Source organism: Pipra filicauda, unplaced genomic scaffold, assembly GCF_003945595.2.
Source record: "Pipra filicauda isolate LSUMZ 115617 unplaced genomic scaffold, ASM394559v2 scaffold54_size4384275_pilon, whole genome shotgun sequence".
Classification (NCBI taxonomy): Eukaryota; Metazoa; Chordata; class Aves; order Passeriformes; family Pipridae; genus Pipra; species Pipra filicauda.
This window is the reverse complement of record NW_024104698.1, coordinates 1,412,799-1,440,540: the sequence shown is the minus strand read 5'-3', so window position 1 is coordinate 1,440,540 and position 27,742 is coordinate 1,412,799. Positions and strand designations below refer to the sequence as shown.

General features: G+C 35.2%; 2 protein-coding genes across 11 annotated transcripts in view; one reads left to right on the top strand and one right to left on the bottom strand.

The window, feature by feature from the left end:
* CEP290 (centrosomal protein 290) overlaps window positions 1-17,835 on the bottom strand; it is a 51,916-nt gene extending 34,081 nt beyond the window's left edge. For 2 of the 5 annotated variants that reach the window (XM_039387299.1, XM_039387302.1), the window contains exons 1-22: window positions 17,617-17,833; window positions 14,838-14,960; window positions 14,621-14,698; window positions 13,949-14,018; window positions 13,599-13,645; window positions 13,164-13,307; window positions 12,912-12,965; window positions 12,069-12,221; window positions 11,544-11,726; window positions 11,102-11,191; window positions 10,903-11,025; window positions 8,837-8,960; window positions 8,137-8,309; window positions 7,610-7,772; window positions 6,898-6,998; window positions 6,718-6,805; window positions 6,127-6,239; window positions 4,506-4,590; window positions 3,255-3,397; window positions 2,514-2,678; window positions 1,392-1,541; window positions 276-391 (exon numbers count right to left, since the gene is read on the bottom strand). In XM_039387299.1, coding sequence (XP_039243233.1) covers window positions 276-391; window positions 1,392-1,541; window positions 2,514-2,678; window positions 3,255-3,397; window positions 4,506-4,590; window positions 6,127-6,239; window positions 6,718-6,805; window positions 6,898-6,998; window positions 7,610-7,772; window positions 8,137-8,309; window positions 8,837-8,960; window positions 10,903-11,025; window positions 11,102-11,191; window positions 11,544-11,726; window positions 12,069-12,221; window positions 12,912-12,965; window positions 13,164-13,307; window positions 13,599-13,645; window positions 13,949-14,018; window positions 14,621-14,698; window positions 14,838-14,939 — 2,465 coding nt within the window. In that variant the 5' untranslated portion in view covers window positions 14,940-14,960; window positions 17,617-17,833. Of the gene's footprint in view, window positions 1-275; window positions 392-1,391; window positions 1,542-2,513; window positions 2,679-3,254; window positions 3,398-4,505; window positions 4,591-6,126; window positions 6,240-6,717; window positions 6,806-6,897; window positions 6,999-7,609; window positions 7,773-8,136; window positions 8,310-8,836; window positions 8,961-10,902; window positions 11,026-11,101; window positions 11,192-11,543; window positions 11,727-12,068; window positions 12,222-12,911; window positions 12,966-13,163; window positions 13,308-13,598; window positions 13,646-13,948; window positions 14,019-14,620; window positions 14,699-14,809; window positions 14,961-17,616 lie in introns of those variants that run through there. The other 3 variants (XM_039387303.1, XM_039387300.1, XM_039387301.1) reach the window with 3 other exon arrangements.
* A 110-nt stretch (window positions 17,836-17,945) lies between these two features.
* The window catches only part of TMTC3 (transmembrane O-mannosyltransferase targeting cadherins 3), a 30,766-nt gene continuing 20,969 nt past the window's right edge, over window positions 17,946-27,742 (top strand). Inside the window, exons 1-4 of one of the 6 annotated variants that reach the window (XM_027732930.2) lie at window positions 17,946-18,022; window positions 24,554-24,654; window positions 25,254-25,470; window positions 27,130-27,348. In XM_027732930.2, the coding sequence (XP_027588731.1) occupies window positions 25,282-25,470; window positions 27,130-27,348 (408 nt within the window). In that variant the 5' untranslated portion in view covers window positions 17,946-18,022; window positions 24,554-24,654; window positions 25,254-25,281. Of the gene's footprint in view, window positions 18,023-18,101; window positions 18,392-20,330; window positions 20,445-24,553; window positions 24,670-25,253; window positions 25,471-27,129; window positions 27,349-27,742 lie in introns of those variants that run through there. The other 5 variants (XM_027732926.2, XM_039387273.1, XM_027732927.2 and 2 more) reach the window with 5 other exon arrangements.

The window sequence follows — 27,742 nt, the reverse complement described above, 5'->3', positions numbered from 1 at the left end:
GATGATTTTTAAAACTGTAACTTTAACAGCAACCCTGAAATATTACAAACCAAAGTACTTACTTTGAGCAGTAATGTAATTTGAAAAAAAACATTATAAATTGTAGATGGATTACTGAAAAACTATCTTCTCTGTTTAGGCTGCAGCTGGTTTAGTGATGAAAATAATTCTTCAGAATTACTTCAGAACTACTTGAACAGAGCGGAAAATCTTATTTCAAAATTGTTAATTATTTAGATAATTGGGCTTTCATAATTCAGAAGAGAGAACAATACCTTTGATATTCTTTATACAACAAGCCTTGTTGATGCCGAATTACTGCAAATTTTCGCTTATAGTCCTCTACTGCATCTTCTAACTGTTTAAGCAATTTTTCTTTGTTTTCCGATTCCTATTGATTTCCAAGTAAAAAAAATAAATTATTAATATAGGTTTTAAACATGAAATTATTAACTTAATCAAAATGCCATTCCTTTGTGCTTTCATGATAGATGCTTCTGTCATGAACAATGTGAACTCAAGATATAAACCGTGTATTTTCTTTAGAAGCAACAGATGAAAAAAGTACCATGAGCTTTGGTATTCCTATTAATAGGTGTGAAATAGTGCACAACTGCACTGTGGGTTACAGCTCTCGAAGTTCAAAACACCATGACCTGTTGCTAGCCCACAAAGAATACTAACTGAACGTCTAACTGGAAAACAACATTTTTTCTCATGTTCCCAAATACTCTTCTACTTTATGAGCATATAGAGTTGAAAAAATACTCTCTACTGAAAAAAAAGTGATCAGAAACAGCAAAAAAAAGAAAATTTAATAATAATAGAAAGGTAACTTTTTTTTACTTCTACTCCGAATGAGTCAAATCTTCATTACAAGGTACCTGTCTGCCATGCTTCCCACAGAAATCACTGGCTTCTGTTTCAATGAATTTATGCCTCTTTTTACAGTTGTTGCTTTGACAAATAATGGAATGAAAATTCATATGGCAAATTAATTGAGACCTTTGCTCTATAGGGAAAAACTGTTCAAGTAGGATTTGCATATGCAGACTCAGGTGTGGAATTCAGAGAGCAGTAAGAGAGAATTTCTCACAGAAAGAGTGCAACGGCAGAAGCAGAAGGAAAAGTGCAAATATTTAGAACAAAATTCAGATTTAAACCAGAAAATCTGATTTACTGTCAAATATTTAATTAACTATTATCTTTCAGGTTTACAGCACAACAAATACACACAGCTTTGAAATAACAGAATAGCCCAAAGAGTTAGATGTTAGAACATCAAAATAATTTTGGAGAGTTCTTTCATGTCCATACATGACATGGTGCTAAATTTTGGAGGAATTAGCTACATTATAAATATTCTTGATATCAAGGAATATATGAGTTACCTGTATAAGACGTATTAAATATTCATTCAGAGAATTAATCGTATTAACACTTGAAGGAACCATTCCTTCTGGAAGATTCACTGTTTGCAAGACAATATTGGGACCTTCTGACTGATGCAGTAAGCAAATCTCATTTTTCAGTTGTGCAATCTAAACAAAGGATACAAAACCATAAAGGAGCTCTTGCTATTCAATTAATAAAATGGAAAATATATTGCTTCCCTGTGCTACATCAGTTGTTATTAGCAACCTAATTCATTTCCACTTATATTCTAAAGCATTCTAAAACTCCTAAAATAGCCTTTTAAAAATGCTGTGATTCCATAAATCATTAAATGCATAATATATTTACCCAAATTTATCAAATTACTCCAGCAAACAGGGCAACTAAAAATATCACCACAGTTTTATTCAAAATTGTTTAAAACACAGTGCATTTCTACTCCTTTAATAAGATTAAGTTTTGGAAATAATTATTGTAGTGGTTATTTGACAGCTTATTCTAAACAAATCTTTGCCTTTTTATTTAACTTAAAAGCTCTCTGGTTCTCTAATAGTACACAAAACACTATTCTACAGCATTAGATTCTGGCAAATCTTTTTGCATCACCAAAGCTGTTATAAAAGGCAAATTTAAATCTGGCTTCTTTTAAGATAACATTCCATTCCCTATTCCTTCCCTGGAAGAAGCATTCCACAGAATGAATTGTACAACTTAAAACAAGATACAGAAATTTAAAGAACAATTCATCATTTCAAACACTTAATCTCTGTTCGTTATTTATAAATAACAAATGCAAGACTCCTGGCTTTTTTAAAGAAATAGATGTGTGAGCTTTTCTAGGCACAGTTCTCCCCTAAAAGAGAGGTGTGTGTGGTGTTTAACATGATAGAATATTCCAAAGATAAAGTAACATTAAAAAGAGCAAGATCTGAACTTAAAATTGATGAATTGATAGCTCCAATACGTAAATTTCAGGAAGATTTGTACAAATCTACTGTACAAATCTTGTACACCGTTTACATAAGCTAAATTCAATATCTTATAGATTGTGTGGTTCTAAGTTATCAGAGCAGACACTTTTGAAGTACAATATAAATTATATAAAATAAAATATTTACCTTTTCATTTGCATTTGCCAGCTGATTAGACAAACTTGTTGCCTCCTTCTGAGTCTCTTTTAGCTCCTGTCTTAATTCCTCATTTCGTCCTGTAAGCTGGTCAACCTGAGCTTTCAAGTGCACACTAGCATCAAAGATTCCCTCTGAATTCTTTGACTCCATTGCCTAATGCAGTAAACATTTAATTAACAGAACAGAGAAAAAGTGAAGAAAAGGTTTCATGTTTTCATAATAAACTGGAGCCATCAAGTTTAGACTACATGAAATTAGAAAAAAGAATGACATTTAAACATTCTAAAATCTACTTATCAGTTTCCTGTGGTATATTTGCCATATACTGTGACTTAAATGGTTAAACTTTCCTGTAAAAAACATAATTTTTGGAAAGATATTTGAATAAAGAATTTTTAAAAAACATTTCCTGCAAGTCCCATAGTGATAAAAGACATGCAAATGAACTTTTACCTAAGCTTTATCACTGGCACAATAAATTAGACATCAGATAGCTTTATACTATCCAGCTGAAGTTAGGATTTTTTTTTTAAATTTTATTGGCAATTTCTCCTTTATATTTTTAATTTACACTGTTAAAGAGGAATCACACATACTCTTACTTGCAAGTATGAAAGCATATATACAAGGAAACTACTATTAAATTATACAATAACCCAATAACTGAGGAGGAAAAGAATACCCTGTAAATTCTATAAAGCTAAATAATACTTTAGAAAGCAAACTTACATGAACTAAACGATCCAGACTAGGGATTATTAAGGCTGTTTCTCCTCCCTTCATATTAGAATCCTTCTGCATTTCCTTGACAGCCTGCAATATTTCTTTCATTCCTTGTTCTAGTTGCTTATTCTCTTCTGATAACTCTTTTACTGTATTAGAAGTTGTAAATGTGTTTAAAAGTACAGGAAAAACGAGTTAAGGTTTCCTAGAACACTTCATTATGATGCTTGTTGATTTGATAAACTAAAATAATGTTCATAGTATACATATATAGACATAACCAATTAGGAAATTAAAAGCAGAGCTGCTAGGAATATCTAGACAGTATATTTTACTGGTGAAATACTAACACAAAAATAATTAAATACTTCATGGGAACACAATTGAATTTATTGAACTTTCCAGTCTTCGATGTTTCCTTCCACCTTTTAAACTTCTTTAGTAGCCTATCAGACTTTCACAAATCCAGAAACATGGCTATCTTGGAAATGTTTGGGTGTAACAATGGAGTATATAGGAATTGCCTGAATTCCTTCTGCAGACTGACAAAAATGAGCATTTAAATGATGTGGCTATCAAAGACACTCAAGAAATACAAACCAGTAGTTTCTCAATGGAATTCCAGTTTCTAGTACAGAGCAAGAAGTCTGAAAACTTGAATTAAACCCAACAAACCTTCCAGGACATTCTCTGCATCCAAACAATATGTCTAAATGTCCTGAAGACCAGGAGTGAACTGCAAAATCTGTTTCACAAAGTCTATTTTGAAAAGTCAAAAAGAATTTTAAGAATTCACATTCTCTGGGAAGAAAATAAGATTCTTGTCCAGAGAAATTTGCATTATTTTTATTTCTGAGTTTGCAAGCAGTAACTTCAGCTAACATACATATGTAAGTAAGCAGCAAGTTGGTTTAATTCCCCAACATTGTCTGTGAGCCAGGAAAGCTCTACAATGACACAAGTAAATTCTGGGATTATTCACAGATTTAAAACCCTTATAAGGTCTCAATCAAGAAGGAAAAACATAAGAGAGCCCATTTTAATGAATTTAGTATGATTAAAGTACTATCACTAATTCAGCAACACTATATATGTATATACACACACACACACAAAGATATACGTTAACTTAAACACAAACATTTTTTAAAAGCCAGAAATTTATGGTCAAAATTATAGAACCAGAACAACTAAATAAGCAAACTATCTACAGGTACCTGATAATATTCCCTAGTTTTAAACCAGGTTGCAACTTACATTTAGATTGAAATCTGGCTATTACCGTCCTGTTCTTCTCCAAATCTCTCTCTCTCTCATTTAATTCAGTTGCAAGATATTCATTCTAAAAAAAAACAATCAAATACTCAAAAATTGCAATTTAGGAATTTTACTATTAGAATTTTCATTAAGACTGTGGTTAAATAAGAATAAAAGCTTGAAAATACTGTTAATCCACATATGCTCTATAGTGAAATTACACAGTATGTAAACCAAAATTAGGTGATATATAAAAAGCAACAATCAAAGAAATAGGCTCATCTTCACAGCAATAAAATTCGCAGGAAAAAATTATTTAAACCATAAAGAAACTTTACATAAAATATTTATCCTTTTTAGTTGTTTGTTGTTTGTTTTTTTTTACAAGCTTGTGGTACCTGCACTGCCTGGCTTCTGCAATTCTTTGTAACTGTTTAGCATACTCTTAGCCAACAAATCTCAGAATATCTGTTCCTTCTTAAAAAACCCAGCAATAAGTTATTAGTATAGGATTCTACATCCATTTACACGTATATATGTGAAAAGAAAGTACTTCCAATAGTAACTTCCAAAATATGAAAAAAACCCCAACACTTTTTTCCTTTGAAAATGCAATTAGTAGGCATTATTAATTTCATGGCTTGGCTGATGCTATTTTAAAAGAAACCACATCAGCAAAGCATAGTACTATAGCATGGAAAACCTGTACAGCTGAAAAAAGTCTGATATGTAGAGACATATACTTTCCACTGATCAGTCACACAGTTCAACAGCCTCAACAGAAACGGCATCAGTTCCAAAACATTTTGGGAAAGATAGGAAAGACCTTCTGCTTAATTTATGCATTGAAAATAGGTTTCCTCATCACATTATTAGATGGTTTCTCTCAGACCAAAAATACACAAAATCTAATTTTAGCAATTTAATATTTTAGTTCCAGACTTTTTCAAATTTGGAGTATGCATTCATGAAAGTTAGCCAGTCCACATATGGATTTCTTGCCTGAAATGGCAACAGAAATGGATTCACTGGAAGAATGACACAAGGTGTATCCCCATATAACACTCTCTGGCCATAGGGAAACATGTATTCTTGGGTCATGCAGAAGTTGGAATAGCAGTATGATACAGACCAAAAGTCTGTGAGACTATATAATTTGTAGCTCTGGTGATATGAAAATACTAAGAGCTTCAGAATTACACTTGTGATTAATTAGTTGCCACTCTATCACATGTTTTGCACCTAAATGAACAGAAAAAGTATTTCTAATTTTTTCCAAGTGATCTAAATTCTCATGTACGCCAGAAGTTCTTCTAGGTAGATTTCCCACTGCCTTACTGTTTTCAGCTATATTTTTCTCTGACTTCAGCTGGGGCTACTCTGTCTGCAAGTCTGTTTCACACTTTCACTTCACATGAGCTGCTAGGCTGTATTCACAAAAAATATACAATATTCACTAGTCTTCTAAAAATAATACAAATTATTAATTTTTGGATTTTTAAAAGCAGTTAATAAAAGCAGCTTAATAAATACTTGAATAGATATTTACAAAATAGGATTTTTTTTTAATTTTTGAAAGAGAAATACAATAAATGTTCATGAACCTGCTTTATGGACCTACCTTTGCTTTTATTTCAGCAATGTCATGTGTGGTGAAGAAATCCAACTTCCTCTTATTCATTCCCTTCTCTTCAGTAAAGCTATCAGTCATCTGCATATCATCAGCATCCAATCCTAATTGCACGTAGATGTACAAGTAATAAATTATTATGAAAATTTAACTGGTCTCCAAGCAAAGGAATATATTTCATTTATTATATCTGAGTTCTAGTTTTCTATCTGCAAAGTAAGAAGCTGTAAACCTTTCCATCTGAACGTATTACGCTACCCTGAGCGGCACGGAATTGAAATTTTAGGATTTTTGAAACACATATGTTAAGTACATTACTGGAAATTTTGGGGAGATCATCCTGCGCCCAAGAACTGCAAGGCAATGACACAAGTCTCAGTGATACATTACAAGTCATCACAGTTCAAGAAGATACTGGGCTGTAAGACTACGAAATCTAAAACCACTCACCTCTTCCTAAAGATTCAATGAAATGCATTTAGCCTTTTAATTTAAACAAATAAGTAAATATAAAATATATAAAAATATTAATAAGTAGATAGTATGTTTTTGAAAGGACAATTTATAATAAAAACATCTTACCTATTGTTGCAACTCTTCTTCCTTTCTCCTGAGCCAACTTACGAATTTGTTTTTTCAGTTCAATTCTTTCCTCTTCTAGTCTTTCAATCTGCATATTATTATTCACAGATCAGTATCCCACTTTGTTCAAATGCATTTTTATTACGTAGCTCTTATGCAAAAAAAAGATTTATCACTTACCTCTTGCAAAAGAATTTGGTTTTCAGCTCTATATTGCTGCTGCTTCAGCGCTTTGCTGTTTCTGAATTCACTTAAATCAATTACTGTCTTTGGGTCAAGACCTAAAACACAGTATATTATACAGTTATTCATTATGGAGGAACATTAATGTTAGTTAATGCGTTTAATTTAGATAAGAATATAATTAGACAAGTAGAATTAAAAAAATAATTTGTTGATAGTTGAACATAAACTACCTATAAAAATATGTATCTAGAAAATATATGCACATATACTCCATGTAATAACAACAGAAAAAAGCTTAATTTTTCTTTAGTTACTCAGAACCCAAAACACAATAAAATGTCACCTAAAATTAACTTTATTTACATTTAAATTATTCTATTTAAAAATAAGTCTGTCTGAAGTTTTCTCTGTGTTTTTCCATCTAGCATTACAACTTCAGTATGTTATGGTTTCCATAACTTTTTATTAAGCAGTGTGTGGTCAAAGAGGAATCAAAACCAAAATATAGTAGAGAACCTACTATCTTCAGTCAAAGAAACCTGTAAGCCACATTTATTCATGCAGTTTGTCCTAATTAAAACTACTTGCAAATATTAGCAGAATATACCAAATTATTTCCAGTGACTTGGTATAGTAAAATCCATTATTAAATCTTATTTCAATTCTTACAAAACAAATAATTGAAAATGTACTGGATGCAGCATACCTAAGCGCTCTCTGAGTTCTTCATTTTCATCAAGAAAGTCATTTATTTTAAGTTCAAGTTTATTGACTTCCTTAATTAACGATTCAATCTCATGTTCTCGTATTTTGACTTGCTTTTTTAAATCTTTGATCTCAGCAACAGCTTCTTCCAAACCATATATTCCCTGTAAAAACCCCAAATGGGAAGTAAAAACAAAACAACCAACAGAAGACTTCTAAAATAAATCATGAAACTTTCTTTCTTCATTATACAGACAACAAAAAATATTTTTCAAACTGTATCACTCTTCTGCACTATGCTTATTGAAAAAAGTTACTGAATAAAAAGCAGATCCTACAAATCTGTCTGACTACAGAGGAGTCTGCACATTTTAAGTGAGCCCTCTTACTACATGATTCTTTGAAGAATCATATCTTGAGTGTTCAATTGCTGTTCAATGGACAAAAAGGGAAGGGAAGCTTTGGGAAGGAAAGCACAAAATGATGTCCTAAAAATATGATTAAATACCCTGTCCACTCTGAGTTTACCAGTTCATAGTCTCTCATTCGTTTCAAAGTCTCAACAAGCTCTTTGTCCTTTTCTCTAGCATCTGCTTCTGCTAATTCTGCTGATTTCTCAGCCTCCGCAGTTCTCTCTTCCAGTCTTTTTAACTTTTCTTGCATATCCTCACTATGATTCTGCTGAGCAAGAGATGAGTGACCTGGAAAGAAAATTTCTGGTATGTTTACAATTCAACTAGGAATTCTATCTGCCATTAAGCAAGAGAGAAACACTTCAGAAAACATTAAAAAGGACATCTTAATTTTCTGCTCTTTTTAATTACAGAATTGCAAGAGACTACATATGAGAGGTTGGTTTTGTTTCCCCTCATTAGTCCTTCAAACAATAGTTATCATAAGTAAGTGCACACAAGGGACATCAGAATTTTTTCTGAATTGCATGCTATTACTTATTTTCAATTCCTGATGGAGCTGAGATTTTATATGTTATGCTCTAACTTTTACAGACCAGGTGTAGTTTTATTACCCACAAAACCCACTGAGGTAGTGTGGATAACTTCTTCATGAAAGTTTAATAACAGAAAATTAAGAAAAAAATTAAAGACTAAAATTACTCAAATACTGCAATTATTTTTTTTCTGTATTTCTTGAGAATAAAGAATGCACAATAAATTTGTGGTTTCTTATTTTCCCTTCCATAGACATTAATATAAAATAGTCATGTTACCTTTATCTTTTTGGAGATCATTTTTTAACTTCTCAATAACGAATGCATTTTTTTCCATTTCTTTGGTATACTGTTCAACTTGCTCAGTAAGCAATCTTATCTGAGCATCCCGCTCTTGCACACCCTACACATGAAAAAACCAAAAACTCCATTAGAGGATCCTTCTTTACTGAGAGGCAAACTACCAATACAGAACACCACACAGTAAATGAAGAAATTACATGTAGCTAATACAAAGCAATTTGTAGAACATCAAATATACTATACTTACAACAGAGAGTTCAGATATTATCTAGAAGTTTGGTATATAAATGCAAAGCAGGAAAAATAAAAGAAAAAGTAAAAATAAAGCAATCAAACACACAGAAAAAAAAGCACCTTAGAATAACAATTTTAAATGGAAACAGTACTTTCAGATTTTGTCAATGTTAGATGAAAAGTTTCAGATGATACATGTTCCTTCCTGCTTCCTCGCAAACAACTGCCTTTGGGAACTGAGAGATACAAGTTCAAGCTTATAAGGACTAACAATCAACCATACATGACACCTGAATTGCAGACTGCCTGTCAGCAAGTAATCTAATTTTTAAACATTCATCACACATTGTTTCGCATGCATATACGTTAATAAGTACATACAGACTGTGAAAGCGACTTCTATTCATATTACACTATTTCTGTGCTTGTACGTGAACTTTAGAAACAACATAGAAAGCTTAATGTTATTTTTTTCTGTCATGAATAAAAAAAGTGGAGACAGATAAAAAAGAGACTTGAAAAAAGTTACAGGTAGTAACAATAATGAAAATGTAAAAATCTCAAGATTGTTGTCCTTTTTTTATACTAATGTTCTGAAAAAGAAAATCTAAAGCTTTCTTAGAGGACAAATAACCACATTTCAAATCCAAAGGTACAGAGTTTAGGAAAGTTGTAAGGAGCTAAACACAGTCTTTTAGAGTATAAACATATATTGAATGATAGCAAGCTCAGTTCATTTGACTAAAAACACAGAGCAGTGCCTTGATTTAATTTTTAAGTGTCTGCTTATAAAACATGCTTATTTCCACAAAACAGTTCAGAATGTCATGCTAATGATGGTCACCCAAAAAAGCAACCTCTACAACCATCTAGTCTGCTAAAACCAAACTCTACAACTGCTTATCCAGGTTACTTTCAGCTGCCTTCCTCTTCTGATCATCTAAGGCTGATTTGTAATTTACGCTTCTTTCTCTTGAGAAGCTATCTTTGGAAGACTGAATAAATATATCTCACCGCATTGTTCAGTCTACAAGAACCCAAAATGTAACACAAATGTCATTAGACATTTTTTTAAAAAACTTGAAGCAAGGAAGGAAATTATCCTGGAATCATAGGGTGTGCTATGCATAATTAATATTACAAGGTTCCTAATGGGCCACATTATTTTGGGGTTTTATATGGTTTTCAAGACAGTGAGGACTTTCAGAATCACAAAGAACTATGTAATTTTGCATGAATATGAGAGATATTTATATTCAGCTAGCTCTATCATAGACTGAACCACAGATTCAATAGTATGCATCAGATCACAGTATCACACAATACTCTGAGTTGGAAGGAACCCACAAGGATCATCGAGTCCAACTCTTAAGTAAATGGTCCATACACATCAAGCCCACAACCTTGGTGTTATTAGCACCATGTTCTAATCAACTGAGCTAATCTCAGGATGTGAGACAAATGAACACAGAAAATTAAGCAATAGGTAAGACTCTTCCTTAACTAGCAAATTTAGGACAGAAACCAAGCTGTAACTTAATCACAGTTAAAAAAAGATAAATATGAAAGTAACAGAAGTGACTACCAAGAGTTCAGTTCATACATACATACATAAAGAGAACTTTCCTTTGTACATTGCCTATTAAGCTAACTCTGCAGTGGAATGAATTGAGCTGTCTCATAATTCTCAAACACAAATAATGCATATTTTGATATTTGCAAACTATGAAAAACTAAATATATGTTTGGTATTTGCATGTTTAGTGAATGGTGATTTCTATGTGTGCAATTTCTCACATGGACTGTACCTGCTGAAGGGCCAGTATGCTGTTTCTGTCGACATCAAGTTGAACTATTTTCATTTTCTCTTCTAAGTTAAACAACATTTGCTGATACTCTAGGATTTCATCATCTTTTGAAGCTAAGATTTTCTGAAAAGAAGATAAAATACCATTAGAACTCTTGAATTAATTCCTAAAAATCATAAAGAAAAGTATTAAAAAATACCTTCCACTCTTCAACTTTTTCATTTACAGCCGCCATAAGTGGATCGTCTTCCTCATTCTTTGCTTTCAGCTGGTCTGAAAGGTCCTGAACCTAGACGTGACATTTGGGTGAACATTGTATCACAGAAATGTTTGGCCTTAACCACTGTATGTGTACAAATGCACTACATCGAGCACATAAAATTTAACAGATTAGCATTACAGCAGCGAGGGAATGACTCTTAAGAACAGTGTATGACACATTGTGTAAAAAAAATTTTCGTGATCTTTTGTGTTTTAAAATCTGCATCAGATCCAAGGATCACACTACTTTTAAAAAGCATTATTTCAGAGGAGTGGGTGTTTTTAACTGGATGGATTGACTGTTATTTTAAGTTAAGCTAAAATATGAAAATACAGTATAAATCTAAAACAAAAACATTAAATAATGAGTCAGCTCTTACTTGAAATTTGTACTGATCTTTCTCTTTTCGTAACTGATCCATAATACTATCAGACTGTTGCACAATTAGTTTCATTTTGTTATATTCATCAGTCATCTTCTCCATTTCTTGCACTGATTCCTCAAGATTTTTCCTCATTTCTTGGTTTTGAATGTCTAACTTCTCATTAGCTTCAGTCAAATTCTGAAAAATTAAAGAAAAAGCTGCTTTTAGAAAGTGCCCATCTTAATATCTGAATGAGAACTTGAAAGTCTTACATGAAATTAGCACAGAAGAGAGGATTTCACCTCTAGGTCATCAATTTCAACAAATCCTAACAGCAAATAAAAGACACATCTCCCCTTGTCAGTGACTGCATTACCTTTGCCAGATTCGTAGGTGCAGAGTATATACATGACAGAACCCAACTACTTTATGAATTCCCTTGTTCCATGTGTCTCGATCTGTAAATTGACGTAGTGTCAAGAAAAACACTACTGTCAGTAAAAGTCTAATAGATACTCAATAGCATGCATAGATTTTTACCTGAATTTCATCCAAATACTGGACAAGCTCAGAGCTTCTTTTGGACAACTGTGATCTGTAATCAGAGTCCTCTCCCCTTCGTAATGGAATTGTTTCTTTTTGGGAATCTATTTGCCTCTGATAGTCAACTACATCCTGACGTAATTGTTCAGTCTGCATAAAAAGTAATCCAAACTTAATGTTATTTCTACAAGTTGAAGACAAAGTCATTGCAAGCTAACACAAAGAGCTAAGACATTCAAAACCCATCCAAATTCCTACAGTCTGCTTTTAAAAAAACTTAGAAGCCTCACCTTTTTCTTTATGCGCTTTTTCTTCATATTAAAAAGGAGAAAACAAGACCAAGAGAACAAAGCATGAAAAATATTAGAAACTAGCTTTGCTTTAGGAAGACTAAATATTAATTGACATAGAGACAAAATAAAATGGCTTTCTATATACCTGTGCACGCATGTACACACATACACACATATGAAAAGGGGTATTTTGACAAATGATTCAAAAGGTTTTACACCCCAGGACAATAATTAGACAAACGTACTTAGCAACAGTTTTTAAGAAAAATACTAAAAATTCAAAACATGAAATCCAAATTAATGCACAGTAGGACTATGCAAATTCGAACGTAGACGCCTCCTAACCTCCATTAACTAAGTTTCATTGGAGCACATATAGTACATATTTACTAAATTTAGTTAAATTTCTTTTTGTACCACTAACCAGGAATGTCCTAAAACAGAATTAAATATCATGCCACGCCAAAAATTATAAATATAGAAAGATAGCAATATATCTATAAATAAAGTTAAAAATACAGTAAATTGGCAACAATTTTTTGCTAACCTCTCTCCTGAATCTGATGTTTTCATTTTTGGCATCTTCCATTCGAAGAGCAAGCTACAAGAAGATGGAAAACCTTTACATGTCTCATAAAACACTACAAAGAACTCCAGAAACAAAAAAGGAAATAAATGCACAGCAGTCCTATTTCATCAATGTTTTCTTCTTAATTACAGAGGCTCTTTTCAGAAAATCAATTTTACAAAATATTTGACAGAACAGCTTTTAGAGATGTTAAGCTGAAGTCCTTATTACCTGTTCATTCACTTTCTTCTCTTTTTCCAGCTCTTCTTCTAGATCTGCTAACTGTCTCTCTTTTTGTTCTAATTGGTTTTGCAGTTGGCGCATCTCATCACGCAAAAAACGAGTATCGCGACCACCAGCAGATCTTTGTGCCTTCTTATGAGCATTAAAGTAACATTATAAATACAGTACAGATATTCAAAACAGAAAAAAAAATTAAAAAGCAAAGCAGATGGTAAGACAACAATAAATGGGATTTATTCAAGTATATAAAATACAAGTAATTACTCACACAAGACCAGCGAATATTGAAAAACCCATTAATAGAATTTGCTAAAGTGTAGGGCTATTTCATCTCTTTACAAGATTAAAATACTAGTCTAAAACAAGTCTTTTAAAAACCTCACCAAAGAGCACTCTATAAACTAACAAAATTTTAAAACATACCTCTAATTCATTCTGAAGTTTCATCATCTTTGTTTTAAAATTATTTTCTGTTAAAATAGAACAGATATAGTGAATTACTCAACAAGGCAGAAAGCACATAAAACAACAATGGTTAACCTCAATCTTTAAAAATTTGGCTTCATTGAAGAAATTGACTTCAGAGCAGTTGGTATTTTGTCCAGTTCCCTAAACTTAAAGAAAAAGCTACCAAAAAAACCCCATGAAATCCCAAAACAACCAAAAAAATCAAACCAAACCAAAACAAAACCCACAAAAAACCAACGACAACAACAATACTAAAAAATACATTTAACAAATCATTTAGGAACAGCATATTAAAGCTTGTTTACCACATTTGGCTTGCTCTTCCCCAGCTTTTTCAACTTCTTCTAGTGCCAGTTCTACCTCTTGAGTCTTCATCTGAGAAAAGTACAGTAAGCAAAAATATTTACTATTAACATAAATTAGGATTGTTCTGTACATCTCATGTTTAAAATGACGACAATATTTACAAAAGAACATAGACTTTCTTTAAACAAATCAAATTACTCCCATTTTTCCTTATGTGGACAATTAAGAAGTTCAGAGTATCTTCTTTAGTAATTCATTCTATAGGGACACCCAAACGTTCAAAACATTTACACTGCTGAGAATTAAAGGCAGTAAAACAGCCTCTCTAAAACCAATGTGCTACCCTATGCTGCTGTTATTTCTTCCTTTCGGTACATTTATGAATAAATACAAGAATGTATGGCAGATTTATAGGATCAGTTTTAGAATGGTGGTGTTTCTTCATGCATGGTGATAATTTTATTTGCTCTAAAACTTCAATGTCCCACAAAAAGTTCTATTAAATTAAAATCATTACAAATAACTTACAACATCTAACCAATTTTTGAGAAATTTGTTTGCATTTTCCATCTATATAACTATGTTAGTCCAATTCACTTCCCACTACTAAATGCCTACAGCTATATGCAGGTACTACAATACAATTGTAGTAATTGAGGATTAACACAAACCTTCAGTAGAGACTGAGTAATTTTAAAAAGATGTATCAGTTTTTCTGGAGTTTCAGTTTTTAAGTCTTTCCCATCAACCTAACGAAAGAGACAACAGTGTTTTTATACTAATATCTATGAAATCCACAAAATAAATCTTTCAGGTACGTGAAGGACCAGAGACAATTTAGGGAAGAACATATAACAAACCCTTATGTTCTCTTCTTCTCTTAAGTACCTTGGACATGGTCTCCAGCAATCTGTCTGCTAGTTCCTCTTGATGAGGCAGACTATCTGGATCAACTTTCATAAGCTTCTTCCAATCTAAAATAGGTGCCATACTGAATTTACGATTTTTTTCCTAAAACAAAAATAAAAATAACAGTTATCAAGTATTATCAGTGCCAGTCAATTTCAGGTCAAATGATTAAATGGAGGCTGGCCACTGAACCACACAAGATGATTCTATTAATTGTATCTATTTGTAACACTGATTAACACTTCGTTCACATTTTGAACTACTGCAAACTAGGAGGTCATAGTAAAACCTTTTTTCTTTAAGTTAAAAATTACACCATGCATACTCAATGAATTTTTGACACTAACAGTGAAGATCAGGACATCTGTGAAACCCATATTTTAACTTTAATATAGTTGTTTTCTTCCCCATCTCGCAATGTAGTATTTTTATGCTAATGAACAAACACAACTGGATGCCCCTTGAACCAGCCCTTGTAGGATAAACATCTCCTTACAGTCACAAAAATCGTTATTTCTAATATTTAAAAGACAACCAACACCTTCTTTAAGCTTGATACTGTGAGCACCCATTTCTTGACACTAATTTATAAGATATTAAACTCTTTCAGTTAAATATCGGGGGGAATTATTAGAATACTTGAATTGACAAAGGACATGAATCTACCTGGAAACTGACAAAAATCTGATCCGAAAGTGGTGGAAAGTTTTGTTCTACTGTTTACCTACTGCCTAAAAGCCAATACAGTGTCTGAAAAAGGCAGAAGAGATTGAATATCTCGGATTATTCTATCCTCTGGAGCTATCTCTAGCCTTTATGATCAATATTTCAAACAGTAAATTCTGCCAAATTTTTAACAGAGCATTTTTAATCTACTTATTCCCCTAAATTATTAACATGGTATAAATGCTCAAGAAATAATTTTCAATTATGAAAGAAATAAAACTAACCAGAATAATAAATTATTCAAAAAACTAATGTCAGAGCATTCTCTTTTATAGGAAAAAATTGAGCTCAATCAGTAGCTCTAACAATGCTCTACACTGAGCATGATATTTTGAGATCTCTTCCGTCATGTACCCTGTTCATTGTTCAGCAGTTGAAAGACTCAACAACTGAAAACTTCTCCCTTTATAAAAGGGAAATTTTTATTACTGGTATTACTTTGCCAAAAAAAATGCCTAAGCATTCTGAAAAGAAGAGCTGTAGGACCTTGAAATCCAGCTGTATGCTTAAGGGATGATAAAAATCAACCTTTCCTCATCTTTTCTCAATATGTGAACTAGTCAAGAGCTCTCCAATATTAACTATATTTCTTCAATGTTTGCTAAATATAAAACATGCATTATATATAATCCATGACTTCATAAGGATGACATCATATATAGATTTTTGCTTTTCTGCATTGTTGTAGGTGGCAAAGGATAATACCAGAAGAATATTGATCTTGGCACTTCTTCAGTTAATTGAATACTACTTGATTTCAATAACACACTTGTTTTATGATTGGAGTTTTTAAACACAGTCATTTTTTCTGAAATAATGAGATGTAGGGCTTACAAGTATGAAATGGCCAACAATCAAAACTATTCTGAAAGCAAATATACAACCTTACTACTGTCAATCCTTTCCTACCTTCCATCTTGCAAATATCTTTTTCTCTTAACTTACAAAATAATATCTGAAGAAAATGTCAGAAAATTTTATCCAAAAGGAGACATATCTGTACATAAACAAAATAATCCAACTTGTTGGGAGACCATAGGAAGGTATGGGGGGGGCACGACCTATGCATACAGTATGTTCTACAGTATGTACATACTTAAGGACAACAAGAGAGAATTTATTTAATTGAAGAGTTTTCCATCATAAAATTTAGCTCATCCCTTGCCTTCAGTTAAACCTGCGGCTTTAGTGGACAGATGATCTGTGTGATGAGACACTGAGATCAGGGGTCTACAAAACGAGTGAAATAGATATGCATGTGACATTAGTTATCACAAGCCTTTCTTGACTTACTCAAGGAATCAAACATACATAAAATGGGTAGATGTTGCAAAGTGCAGCACGGGTAGATAGAAAAGATCTGGTGAGTGTGTTCAAGTACGATCAGACCAACAATTCCCATGCTGCCTAAAGGAAACCACGTAAAGAGGCAGCTAAGCTGACAGGATGATACCTTATCAACACAGTGAAATCAAGCACCAGTAGGCACAGCTGTTCTTTTTCTGCAAAGGTGTGTATAATGGCCAGCACAGAGTCATGTACACTTGAGCAAGACTGAATACCAAGAAGCATCATAGTCACAAGGCTAGCTCAGTATTTATTTACTATGGGCAACTCAGATTAAGCTACTTCTGGACTTTCAAATTGCACTACCTGGCCCAGCTCTCTGAAGCACGAGATCTTAATTGCAAAACCCCAACCAAAAGAGGATCTTTTGCAGGGTTCCAGTTTTCTCCCAACTGGTATATATCCCAGCCCCAGCAATGATACACTGACAGCCCGCGATCCCTCCAAGATGCTGCCTCCGTTTCATCCAACTCTGATGAACTAACAAGTTGCCTTATTTTCGGCCGCCTTCACCACGAGACACAGCTGAGGCATCAGCCGAGTACAGCCCCAGCGGGATGTGCCTTTCCCGGGCTCCGCACTGGGACGCTGCCCAGGCCCCGCGGCCGCCCCCGCCTCCCCCGGCCCGGCTGCCCGCCAGGTCTGGCTCTCCTTCCCCGGAGCACCGCCCGCCCCTCGGCCTCACCGCTCCCGGGAGATGGCGGTGGCCGCTGCCAGGCGACGCAGTCAGACTCTCCCGCCAGCTCGGCTCCCGTACACCCGGGTACTCATAGGCGCAGGGAAAGTCGGCACTCCCGCAGCACCCACAGACAGGCGCCGCGGTGCCAGGCGGGCGCTCCCCGTTCCAAGGGGCGGGCAGGCAGGGCGCGATCCCGCCCGGGCGCGCCGCGCCGCTCCGCCGGGGCAAGGATGCCGAGCGCCACCCGCGCCGCCGGGCGGCTCCCCGGGACTACAGCTCCCGGCAGGCCTCGGGGACCCCGCCCGCCTCCTTCCCAACAGCCTCCGCGGGGCGGAGGGCGGTGGCGGTGGCGGTGCGCGTGCGGCGGGGGCTCCGGCGTCGGGAGCAGCCGCGGTGCGTCCCGCGGACTCAGGTACGGCCTCGGGTACGGCCGGCAGCGGGCGGGCTGGGGGCAGGTCCGGTGCAGCTGCTGCCCGCGGTCGTTTCGGTCCTCTCCCCGCTGGCCGTGCCTGCCGGGCCGCAGCGGTGCGCCCTCCGGGCCTGCGGGGCTGCGGTGCGGCTTCGGCCCCTTGAGCATAGCACGGGCCCGCCCCGGCTCGGCCCTTCCACCGCTCAACCCGGCCTGGCGTTGTGTGCCTCGACCCAGGGTTGCGGGCGGCATGCTCATTCCTGCTCGGCCGCTGGAGGCCTGCGGGACTGCGCGGGTGCCTTGTGTGTAAGTGTGGAATAGCGGGGGCCCAGGAAGTGTTTATTCTGCGGAGTGAAGTAGTGCACCAGACAGGTAACATCTATAAACTGGTCGAATCCATAGGGTGCTGGTGACCAGCAAGACAGTTCGAGCTTTAGTAGTGGTCTGATAGCCCCAAAAGTTAGGGGTCTTGTGTTTTAGTTAAATGGGTGTGAAGGCATCTTTTCCAATAAACAAGGAAAGCCAGCAACCATTCGAGACGTGTTTATCTCTTTGTAGTTGTTCATTCAACAGCTGTGGAGAGCTGAAGGGGATTTGTTGGTTTGTTTTGTTTATTTTTTTTCTTAATGGAAAGGGGAAGGTGATCATAATATTATCTTTGTGCTTTTACCCTTTTCCTGGGTTATTCATTGCTTTAATTTTCTTTGCTGTTTCTTCATTAGTGTTGATATTTAATGGAGGCTGACAAGATGCAAGATGCTTGGCGCTCCTTATAGTTATGCAACTTGTTCCAGTCACAACATAGCTCTTAGATTAAAAGTGAAGACTTTTATACCATATCTAGAGTTGATTAATTATAGTTCCATATTGGCTACAAAAAGCAAACTGTAGTTAGGGAAGGGAAAGAGACTAGATTATATTTCATGAATGGGTAATGTTACTAAAATAAAATTCGTTTTGGTTAAGTGTAGAACAATTTCTTAGTAGTAGTGACTTTTATAGGTGGAACAAGTGACACACTGAGAATAATGGTGCCTTGCTACAAAATAAACTTTCAGGAAATGGATCCTCCTGTGATAGAGAAAATAATTCATTGATGTTAGGATACTTAGCTATAGGAACTTCTTTGTTATCCTCTTCATCAGGTTAACAAACTGTTAAGGCCCGTATAGCTATTTAGTGTGCTCTATTTAATGTGCTTCAGCGTTTTTTAGTGTTCTATTACACAATCAACAGAAAACACACCATTACATATCCTGGTAGTGAAACCACATCTAGGTTCTAATTGCATCTAGTAAGAAGATTGGTGCAGGAATTGGATTTGAGGCGGGCCTGGAAACTCCAAAAGTGAAAAAAGAGTTAAAAGAATGGAGATGTTAACCCCACAAAAAATAAGAAAACGCTTAAAATACAGCATGGCTTAAACCAAGTGAATTAGTTTTTCTTTTGTTCTGCATCACATCTAATCACCTGATGAACTTTGCATAAGTGGATCTTCTTTTATTGGGAATATGTGCTTGTAGTTTGGGAGCAAAAGTTATTTTATGTCCATAGATCACAGTATGACCTACTCTGATTGACAGGAGAGTTAGGTGTCTGTGTTAAACTGCAGTTTTGATAACACTATGCTATTGCAAAGACCTTTGATATGAAAGATCTAATGGAATGTTATATAAAATACCACAAGAAATTATATACAGACCCAGCATACTAAATAAGGACATGCTTAGCAGAGTCTGAAAGCTGTGTTTCCAGCTTATACCTCCCATGTAGCTTTTGATTGTTTATTCTTTGGAGTTAACAAACATGCAGCTTCTGCTGTTGTATTTCTAGAACACTGAGAGTGTTCTAGATCCGTGTTATTTCAGGGATGCTATTTTTGCATCAGTGTCCTATGAGGAGGCAAAATATTTTTTATGTAACTACTCAAAATAGAACAGGTGTTATTTTGTTACTGTTTGAATGTAGCAAAAAAACCTCAACCCTAGAAAACCTGAAGGTATAACTTTGAAATGTGAGATTCTGTTAATGATTTAAGTTATAAAATACCTTAAAATACAAACTAGACCTGTGTGGTTTGTTTTTCAGCTGCTTTGTACCAGTTACATTGAACAAATTTAAGCTAAACCAGCAGCTAAATCAGTATCTTCATCTCACCAACTTTAAATTTGTGTTATGTTTTGATACTTGTACCAGAGTAACCTAAAATGTTCTGAGTGTTAGTTCAGCTGCTTGGTTGCCAGCAAGCTCTCCAGTCTTCCCCTTGGGAAATCTCTCATCTGGCCTGCAACATGTTCTGACTTCGTTTCAGAGCTGCCAGTCCTCTTCTGATTGATCCTTCAGAACCGTATGAAGAGAAGGCTGGATGGCATTGTCTCCTGGGTAGTGAAGATTACTTCGTATTAATCCCATCCCTCTTGATCTGGTAGTATTTGCAGAGGAGGGCTTTCACAATAAAGCTTTTCTTTCTACACCTTATTCTCTTCTAGGATCTCAGCAAAATGAAAGGGGAATCCAGGCATGCTTTGTATTATTTCTCCTCCCATCTTCCCAAATACTGCTTCCCTTCTAGATCAGATTCAGACTCAATCATTTAAATCTCAACTGTGCATCTAAGTTGTTTTGCATTTGAGTTGTACGTTAGAGTGACATTTTTAAGTGAAGATAAATTTAATGGCTGTGTTGGAAAGGGACAACAGAAACAAAGTTATGATTTCTGTCATTAAACACTTGTATCAAATCAGCAGGAAGAATGTTCAATTTAGCCCAAAATAAAAATATGCAAAAGTTAGTAGGATATTTAGCAGAGCCTTAGAAGCTGAATTAAAATGCTAGTTTTAAGTGACTGCACTACTGGTTTATATATATATCTCTGCTGATATTCATCAGTTCAAGCCACCACCTCTTAGATGAACTTATTGCTCAATTGTTTAAAAATAAAAAAATTTAAATTTGGGAGTGGCTCTTTGTTTTCTTCCACCTTTGATGGATTTCTGTTTGAACTGTAAATACGTTTTAAACAGTTCAGGACCTTCAGTGGTTAGCAAAGTTTATGTCTCTGTAGTGAATAAATTTCCAGAAATGCCTGACTATTTTTTTAGCCAACAGTCATAACACATGTTTTATTAATGACCTTCAGGGTGTAAAAAGTGCCATTACTCCCTAGAAGAAAAAATTTAAATGTATGTTTTAAGTTTCTGAAGTTAGATAGTAAGATGTGCCTTACCATCTGACTTACTAACACAAATATATTTGCTTCTGTGAGGGTCTGTTAATATAATGTGACAGATAGCATGATTATTAGCTGATAGCTAATTATGGAGTGCTAAATAGCTTTTGCATGTTTAGGGATTGCAACTCCATTCCTGCCAAAATATACACTTCCTATTTTTTTCTAAATTGATATGGGTAGAAAATGTCTTCTGCACTCCCAAATTTCCCAACTGAGGATACTTTTAGAACATCATTATGCCTTTTTTTATTTGTGTTGGAGTTTTTCTGTGCAGACTACTGTGTTTTGCAGCATGTAGTGCTGAACCATCTATAGTGTCATGGGTTTAGAGTAGAGAAATATTTTGTTTTCCTACCTTTCTAAAAGTGCTTTGGCTTTTGGTTGTTGTTGGTTGGTTGGGTTTTTTGTTGGTGTATTTTTTCAGTTTTACAGGGTTTTCTTATGTCTTGTTTGTAATTCTTGAAGGAGAAGACTGGATGAATTGTTAGAGGGATCTCAAGAAGTTGGAAGAGGAAAACTATATGCCTTACAAGCCAAACTGCCTTGAGAGTTCTGGTTCTCTTTGGTCCTTTCCACTTAATCTCTCTGTACAAACATGGAAACAGTGCAGTGCAAAATGCAGATTTCTGTGCCAAACAGCTTAAGAAATTTAGACCAACGATCGGGTGTTTTGCACAGCTTGGGTATTTTTGACACAGTTGGCTCTCATGACTGTGCAGTTTCTACCTCTCAAGGCTTATCTTGCTGTTTAATGTTTTCAGCTGTGTATTCCTCATGGCATGGTCAGATATTGTTGTAAATTAGAGCATCCAACAGAGGTCTTTGTAATGTGTCTGTCCTGAGTTCATCCAGTCAAACAGTGGCTCTGTGTCTGTGTACTAGACCATGAACTGGCAGTCATACAGCCTAGAGGGTGGTTAAGGTATCTGATGGGCAGCCTTAGAAGCTGTGAAAGTAGCAGGTAGGTAAGATGAAAAAATGACTTGAGGGATTGTCAGTCTGTTTACATGTGTAGGACTTTCAGTGGTTATCAAACAGTGATGCAGTTCTCCCTCGCAGCAAGTCTGTGTTAAGAAAGGAGTTGTTAGGCGGTATTTTACAAGAGTTTATCAACACATCCATCACTGGGAGTGGTGAAATACTGGCACTTGCAAGACGATACTTGGGTTGATCAACATGTCTGTTGGGTAAGAAGGGGAATGTATCCATTCACTTGAGGAGCCCGGTCATACCAAGGCTTCAGCAGCCTCTTGCACATCTGTGATTTATGAGGTTCTCAGTCTTGTGTACTCCTTACATGGTTTCTTAGTTTCCAGCATCAAAGTGATAACAGATTAGTTGGCATGAGAAGAGTTTTGGTAGCAATTGCTGTTTTCTACTTGAGATTAATGGCAGGCATACTTTAGCCTGGCTTACCAAGTACAGATGAGCTTTTACAAGCCTCCCTCTGCTTTAGTTTTGCATTCTCAACATGTTAATGATGATTGCAGGTTTGAAGCTTGGAGTGTGATGGTGGACCCAGCAGGAAGTAGTAGTTCTACTACAAAACATAGTTGAAGGAGCTAATAAGATTGATTAAGCTTTTCCTTTTGATAGGAAGCAATACTTGGGAATCGGTCTTAGTTTTTTGCTAGTTGGGTAGCAGTAGCTGTTTCTGAAAAGTATTGCTAAAGGATTACCACAATTTCTCTTTGATACGCAAGCAGTAACTGCAAGGGCTTGATGCTTCAACCAATACAGTAAATTCATGTTGTTAATACCTCAGGTCACCAAAACCCTACTTGTTTTACAATGCTGTTTCTTAAAGGGTGAATTTAAATAAACCTTAAAATTGGTTCTGTGCGGCAATGTTATCTTTTCACAGTATTTTAAAAAATAAAGGCTTGTATGTTGGAAAATCATTACATATTGATTTTAGGTGCTTTTCAGATGTCAGTGCTTTTCAGTAGAATTAGTGACCTTCAAGAAGTAGAAAGCACACTATTCAGAAGCTGTTGCAAAAATTCTAGCAGAGAGAGAAACATCAGTTTCTTATCCACGTCCTTTGAAAGGGGGGGAACTAAAATACTTTAAGTTGAAGTTCAAAAGTGGACCGTCTTTTCATGTATTCCTGCAGTATGATTTGTTTTCTTTTTTTTTTTTTAATAAGATATCTCTGGTTGCCAAGAAGACTGTAAATATGTTCAGGTGTAATCTTGGCTTAGTGTTTTAAAGTGCTCTGAGCCCATGGTAGGGTCATTGGAATTAGATGATCTTTAAGATCCCTTCCAACCCAAACCATTGTATGATTCTATGAAACAGATGTAGCAACATCCTTTAACATTGTTTTGGGGTTTTTTTACTAGAAAAGTAAAAAAAACCCTTCACTGCCATTATGTGAGTAATAAGGAATGGTTTGGTTTCATTCCTCTTAAATTATCTGTGTCCTGGTTTTTAGTTTAACTGCACCAGCATCTTGCTTCACATGTATTCCTTCCTGTACCACTACTCCTTTGCCCCCAGTTGTGGTAGGTGATTGACATGCTCTCAGGTCCAGGCTGCAAACCACAACCAAAGTCACCTATCTAGATGAGATCTCTGTGGCCTGTTCTTAGAGTTTAAGAAGGGTTTGGACAATGCTCTCAGGCACATCGTGTGATTCTTGGGGTTGTTCTGTGCAGGGCCAGGAATTGGACTCAGTGATCCTTGTGGGTCCCTTCCAACCCCAGGTATTGTGTGATAAATCTGCACAATTAAAAAAAAAATCAGCAAACCAAAGGAAAAAAATATCACCAGGATTTCAGGGTTTAGGATGGTAAAACAGACTACAACTTCTGAAGAGCTCATCAGCTTTGATGTGTGAACCCTGATAAACATAAGGCTGGGGTTTTACGTATTTATGGCTCTGCATTATCTGGCTAATGTTAGCTGCTCTGTGTCCCTTTGTAGTTTGGGGGAAAATATTTTTTGTTCAGTCATCTCTTCTTTTTCTCAAAATGAAGTAATTGTTTAACTCTCTGTAGCTTTTCAATATCTTTGGTCCCAACGGTTGGCAGTGATCCATGCTGTGTCAACCAGTGGTCAAAAATAATACCTTTGACCTGTAGTTACCTTCTTATTCTTCCAAGGCAGAACAGTAATTTAAAACAACACAATACACAGTAATTTCACCTTTTGATCAGTTCACCCACATAGTGTTTTGTAAATAATCATAATATTGCTGATTAATAATTTCTAGGGTTTAGGAAGTTTATGCAAGATGAGAGAAAATAATGTAAGCTAAAGTTCATTTGTAGTGTCTTTTTTGTATCTATTTTTTTTAGACAGGACTCTCATGAACAGTCAGTGACACCAGAACAATTGGCAGAGTGGTGGGAAAAAATGACCTTTTCATGAACTTCTGTGAAGAATGCAAATGAGCAAGGTTTGAGCTTCGATGGTAAATTTAACTTTTTAATTATTATTAATGTCCTTTACCTATTGAACATGTATATTTATGAACTTCTTGAAGTTTCCTGTTTGATCTTCTGATTATTTGAAATTTGTTTTTGTTTTAATTACTTCTGAAATATTTTGAAAAACAACTTTAAACCTAAACCCTATCAATAATTAAAACATATGCGTCCTGTAACTTAGAATTTTGTGTCAATATTTTAAATTACTCAGGATTCTAGAGAACTTAATTTTCATAGTTCTTCAGTTTGCAGCATTTGCTTGAACTGCATAGCTGTCTGCAAAAACTACATCACAATATGTTATCAATACTTTTTTTTTTCTGTAAAAGATGAAAGATAGCAGTGTATCCACCTTCTGCAAAGGCTTTTTAAGGGTGAGACTTCTTAATGAGAGTTTTTAAACACTAAATTGTGTAACATGCATGAAACTTGAGGAAAACTTTCTATCTTACTGATTTTTAGGTAGGTAGTGTCATTAACTTATAAAATACTGTTTTAATTTCACTTTCTTTGTCAAGTTTAGTTTCTAATTACTAAAATTACTTAAGTTTCTGTCCATGTATTTCAGCTTTTGTCCATGAAAACTCTTAGAGAAGATGGCTGATGTAAGCCTGAAGGAAGCAGCACTGATAGTTGGTGTGGTGGCAGCCTGCTACTGGAACAGTCTCTTTTGTGGCTTTGTTTTTGATGATGTCTCAGCAATTTTGGACAATAAAGATTTGCATCCTTCTACTCCATTAAAAAATCTTTTTCAAAATGACTTCTGGGGCACTCCCATGTCTGAGGTAAACTCTTTGTAAAACACTTTGAGGCTTTAGGAAATGAAAAAAAACAACACCCTTGCAGAGAGTTTTTCCACTTCTTTCCCTAATGTGATTTTAACAGAATATTTTGGATTAGACGGAATTTGGTGGTGTTAGTGTTTCGTACTATAATATCAGGAACATATGTTGCTTATATTCTTTCCCTTTGTTTACTAAAAGAACTGGTAAGAATAGTCGTGTGTATGTATATATATATATATATAAATATATATATATAAAGTTGTATAGACAGCACACAGCTGCAAAATGCTGATTACTATCTAATTCCAGTATCAAAATTACACAACTCTGACCAGTTTCTCTTCCTTGCAAAAGTTATATGTTGACATACAGGGATATTTATTTCTAAATGCAGTCTGGAAGGAAAGATAACACTTAAGAAAGCTTGGACTTAGAGAACAGACACTGAATCCTTTAAATTTATTTGAGTAAGTGTATCTGTGTGAAATCAGAGTTTCTGCTTTGTAGCCCATGTAGAGTGGCTGTGTTTTATCTGAAAAGCTACATTGGCATTGAAGTTGTTGATAAACATCATTACATGGCAAGGGCTAAAGGATTTAGATACAGTTTAAAAAGTTACACGTGGTGCCATTGCTGAGCAAATGAACAAAAATTCTCTGACAGTCATAGGTTTTCTGCCTATCAGGGTATTCCACCGTATAATATTTTCTTATGTCAATAACATGCTTGTGAGATACTAATTGCTAGCTCTGTGAGTAGACTTTGATACATAATTTTCATATAACCCTTTAAGAAGAGCTTCCAGATTCTTTCACTTATTTAGTCCTGTATTCATTGAGGGTTAAGTGGGTTCCCCTAACTCTCTCAGTAAAGTTCCGAGTAGTATTTTTCAACGTGTCGTTTCTCAAAAAAAATCCCTAACCATGTGTAGTAGAAAAAAGCCATCTCATTCAGTGTTGATTTTGCACTTAAAACCAACTGAAAGTCATCTTAAATTAACTAAATTAAGTCAGATTAATTTGATTGTTCATGGCTTTTAGAATACTTTTTCTTATTTTGTGGTTTTGTCTGTCTGTTCAGTTTGATTCGCCTTCCATCTGTTTTGTTCCCCATCCCACCTCCCATTTTTTTCTTAGATTTTCTTCCTTTGTTTTATGGACAAATTCATCAAAATATCAATAGGCTGTTTTGTTAACAAATGCATTTTGGAACATGAAGGTGGTGTTATTGTAGTATTTAAAAGGGTTTTGGGATGGAGTCAGTGGCAACATACACATATTGACTGGTAGATATATTGCAAATATGTAAATAATACATTTAGCTCAGTATGCCACATTTTTATTTTATAAAATACTGATCTAAAACATGAAATTGGAGAGTAATCAAAATATTTGAATAATACATTAAAACTATGTGAAAGTAGGAAAAATAGTCAGAATTAACTTTTTCTGCTTAACATTGTAATTTTAAATCAGATTTTTATTGAATTAACTAGATTTTTTATTTTTTTTCCTATTACCAATTGTGCCTTTATTTTGAAAGTAGATGCTTGAGAACAGAGGGAGAGTCATGTATGCATAGGTTTTTAGAAAGGTATCTTGGAGTGAAAGTCACTTTGTAAGTTGGTGGTGACTGATTGATTTGTTTATTTTCTTTTAGGAGAGGAGTCACAAATCTTACCGTCCCCTTACAGTTCTTACGTTTCGCTTAAACTACTTGTTCAGCGAATTAAATGCAGTTTCGTACCACTTTCTAAATCTGGTCTTTCATGTGGTGGTTTGCATAGTCTTCCTCAAGGTCTGTAAGCTCTTTCTGGACAACAGGAGCAGCATAGTTGCATCCTTGCTCTTTGCAGTGCACCCAATACATACGGAAGCGGTAGGTATAGCTGTGATGGGCTTAATTTGTTCAAGCTGTGTTAATTAAACTTTGTGGGATTTGTTTCTAAGTTTGTATATATGTTGTAACTCCAGAAAATGTGGTTTTACTCATACTTACTCTTCCCTTTGCAATGACTGGTGGAAGTGACAAATTTTAATGCTCAAAGTTGTTTTATATTACTTGCAGCTACTGAAAAATAAAGAAATGTTAATTTAGTTATTAAATAACTTAGGTCTCTGCTATGAACATTGGCTTTTGTGGTGATGACTACTTTAGTTTACATAGACATGTTCCAGGATGATTCATCCAGTATCCTATTTTCAAATACTCTGAATGCCTCCTAATTCATTTCCAGAATCAATAAGCACTCCCCTCTGGCTAATCACCAAGT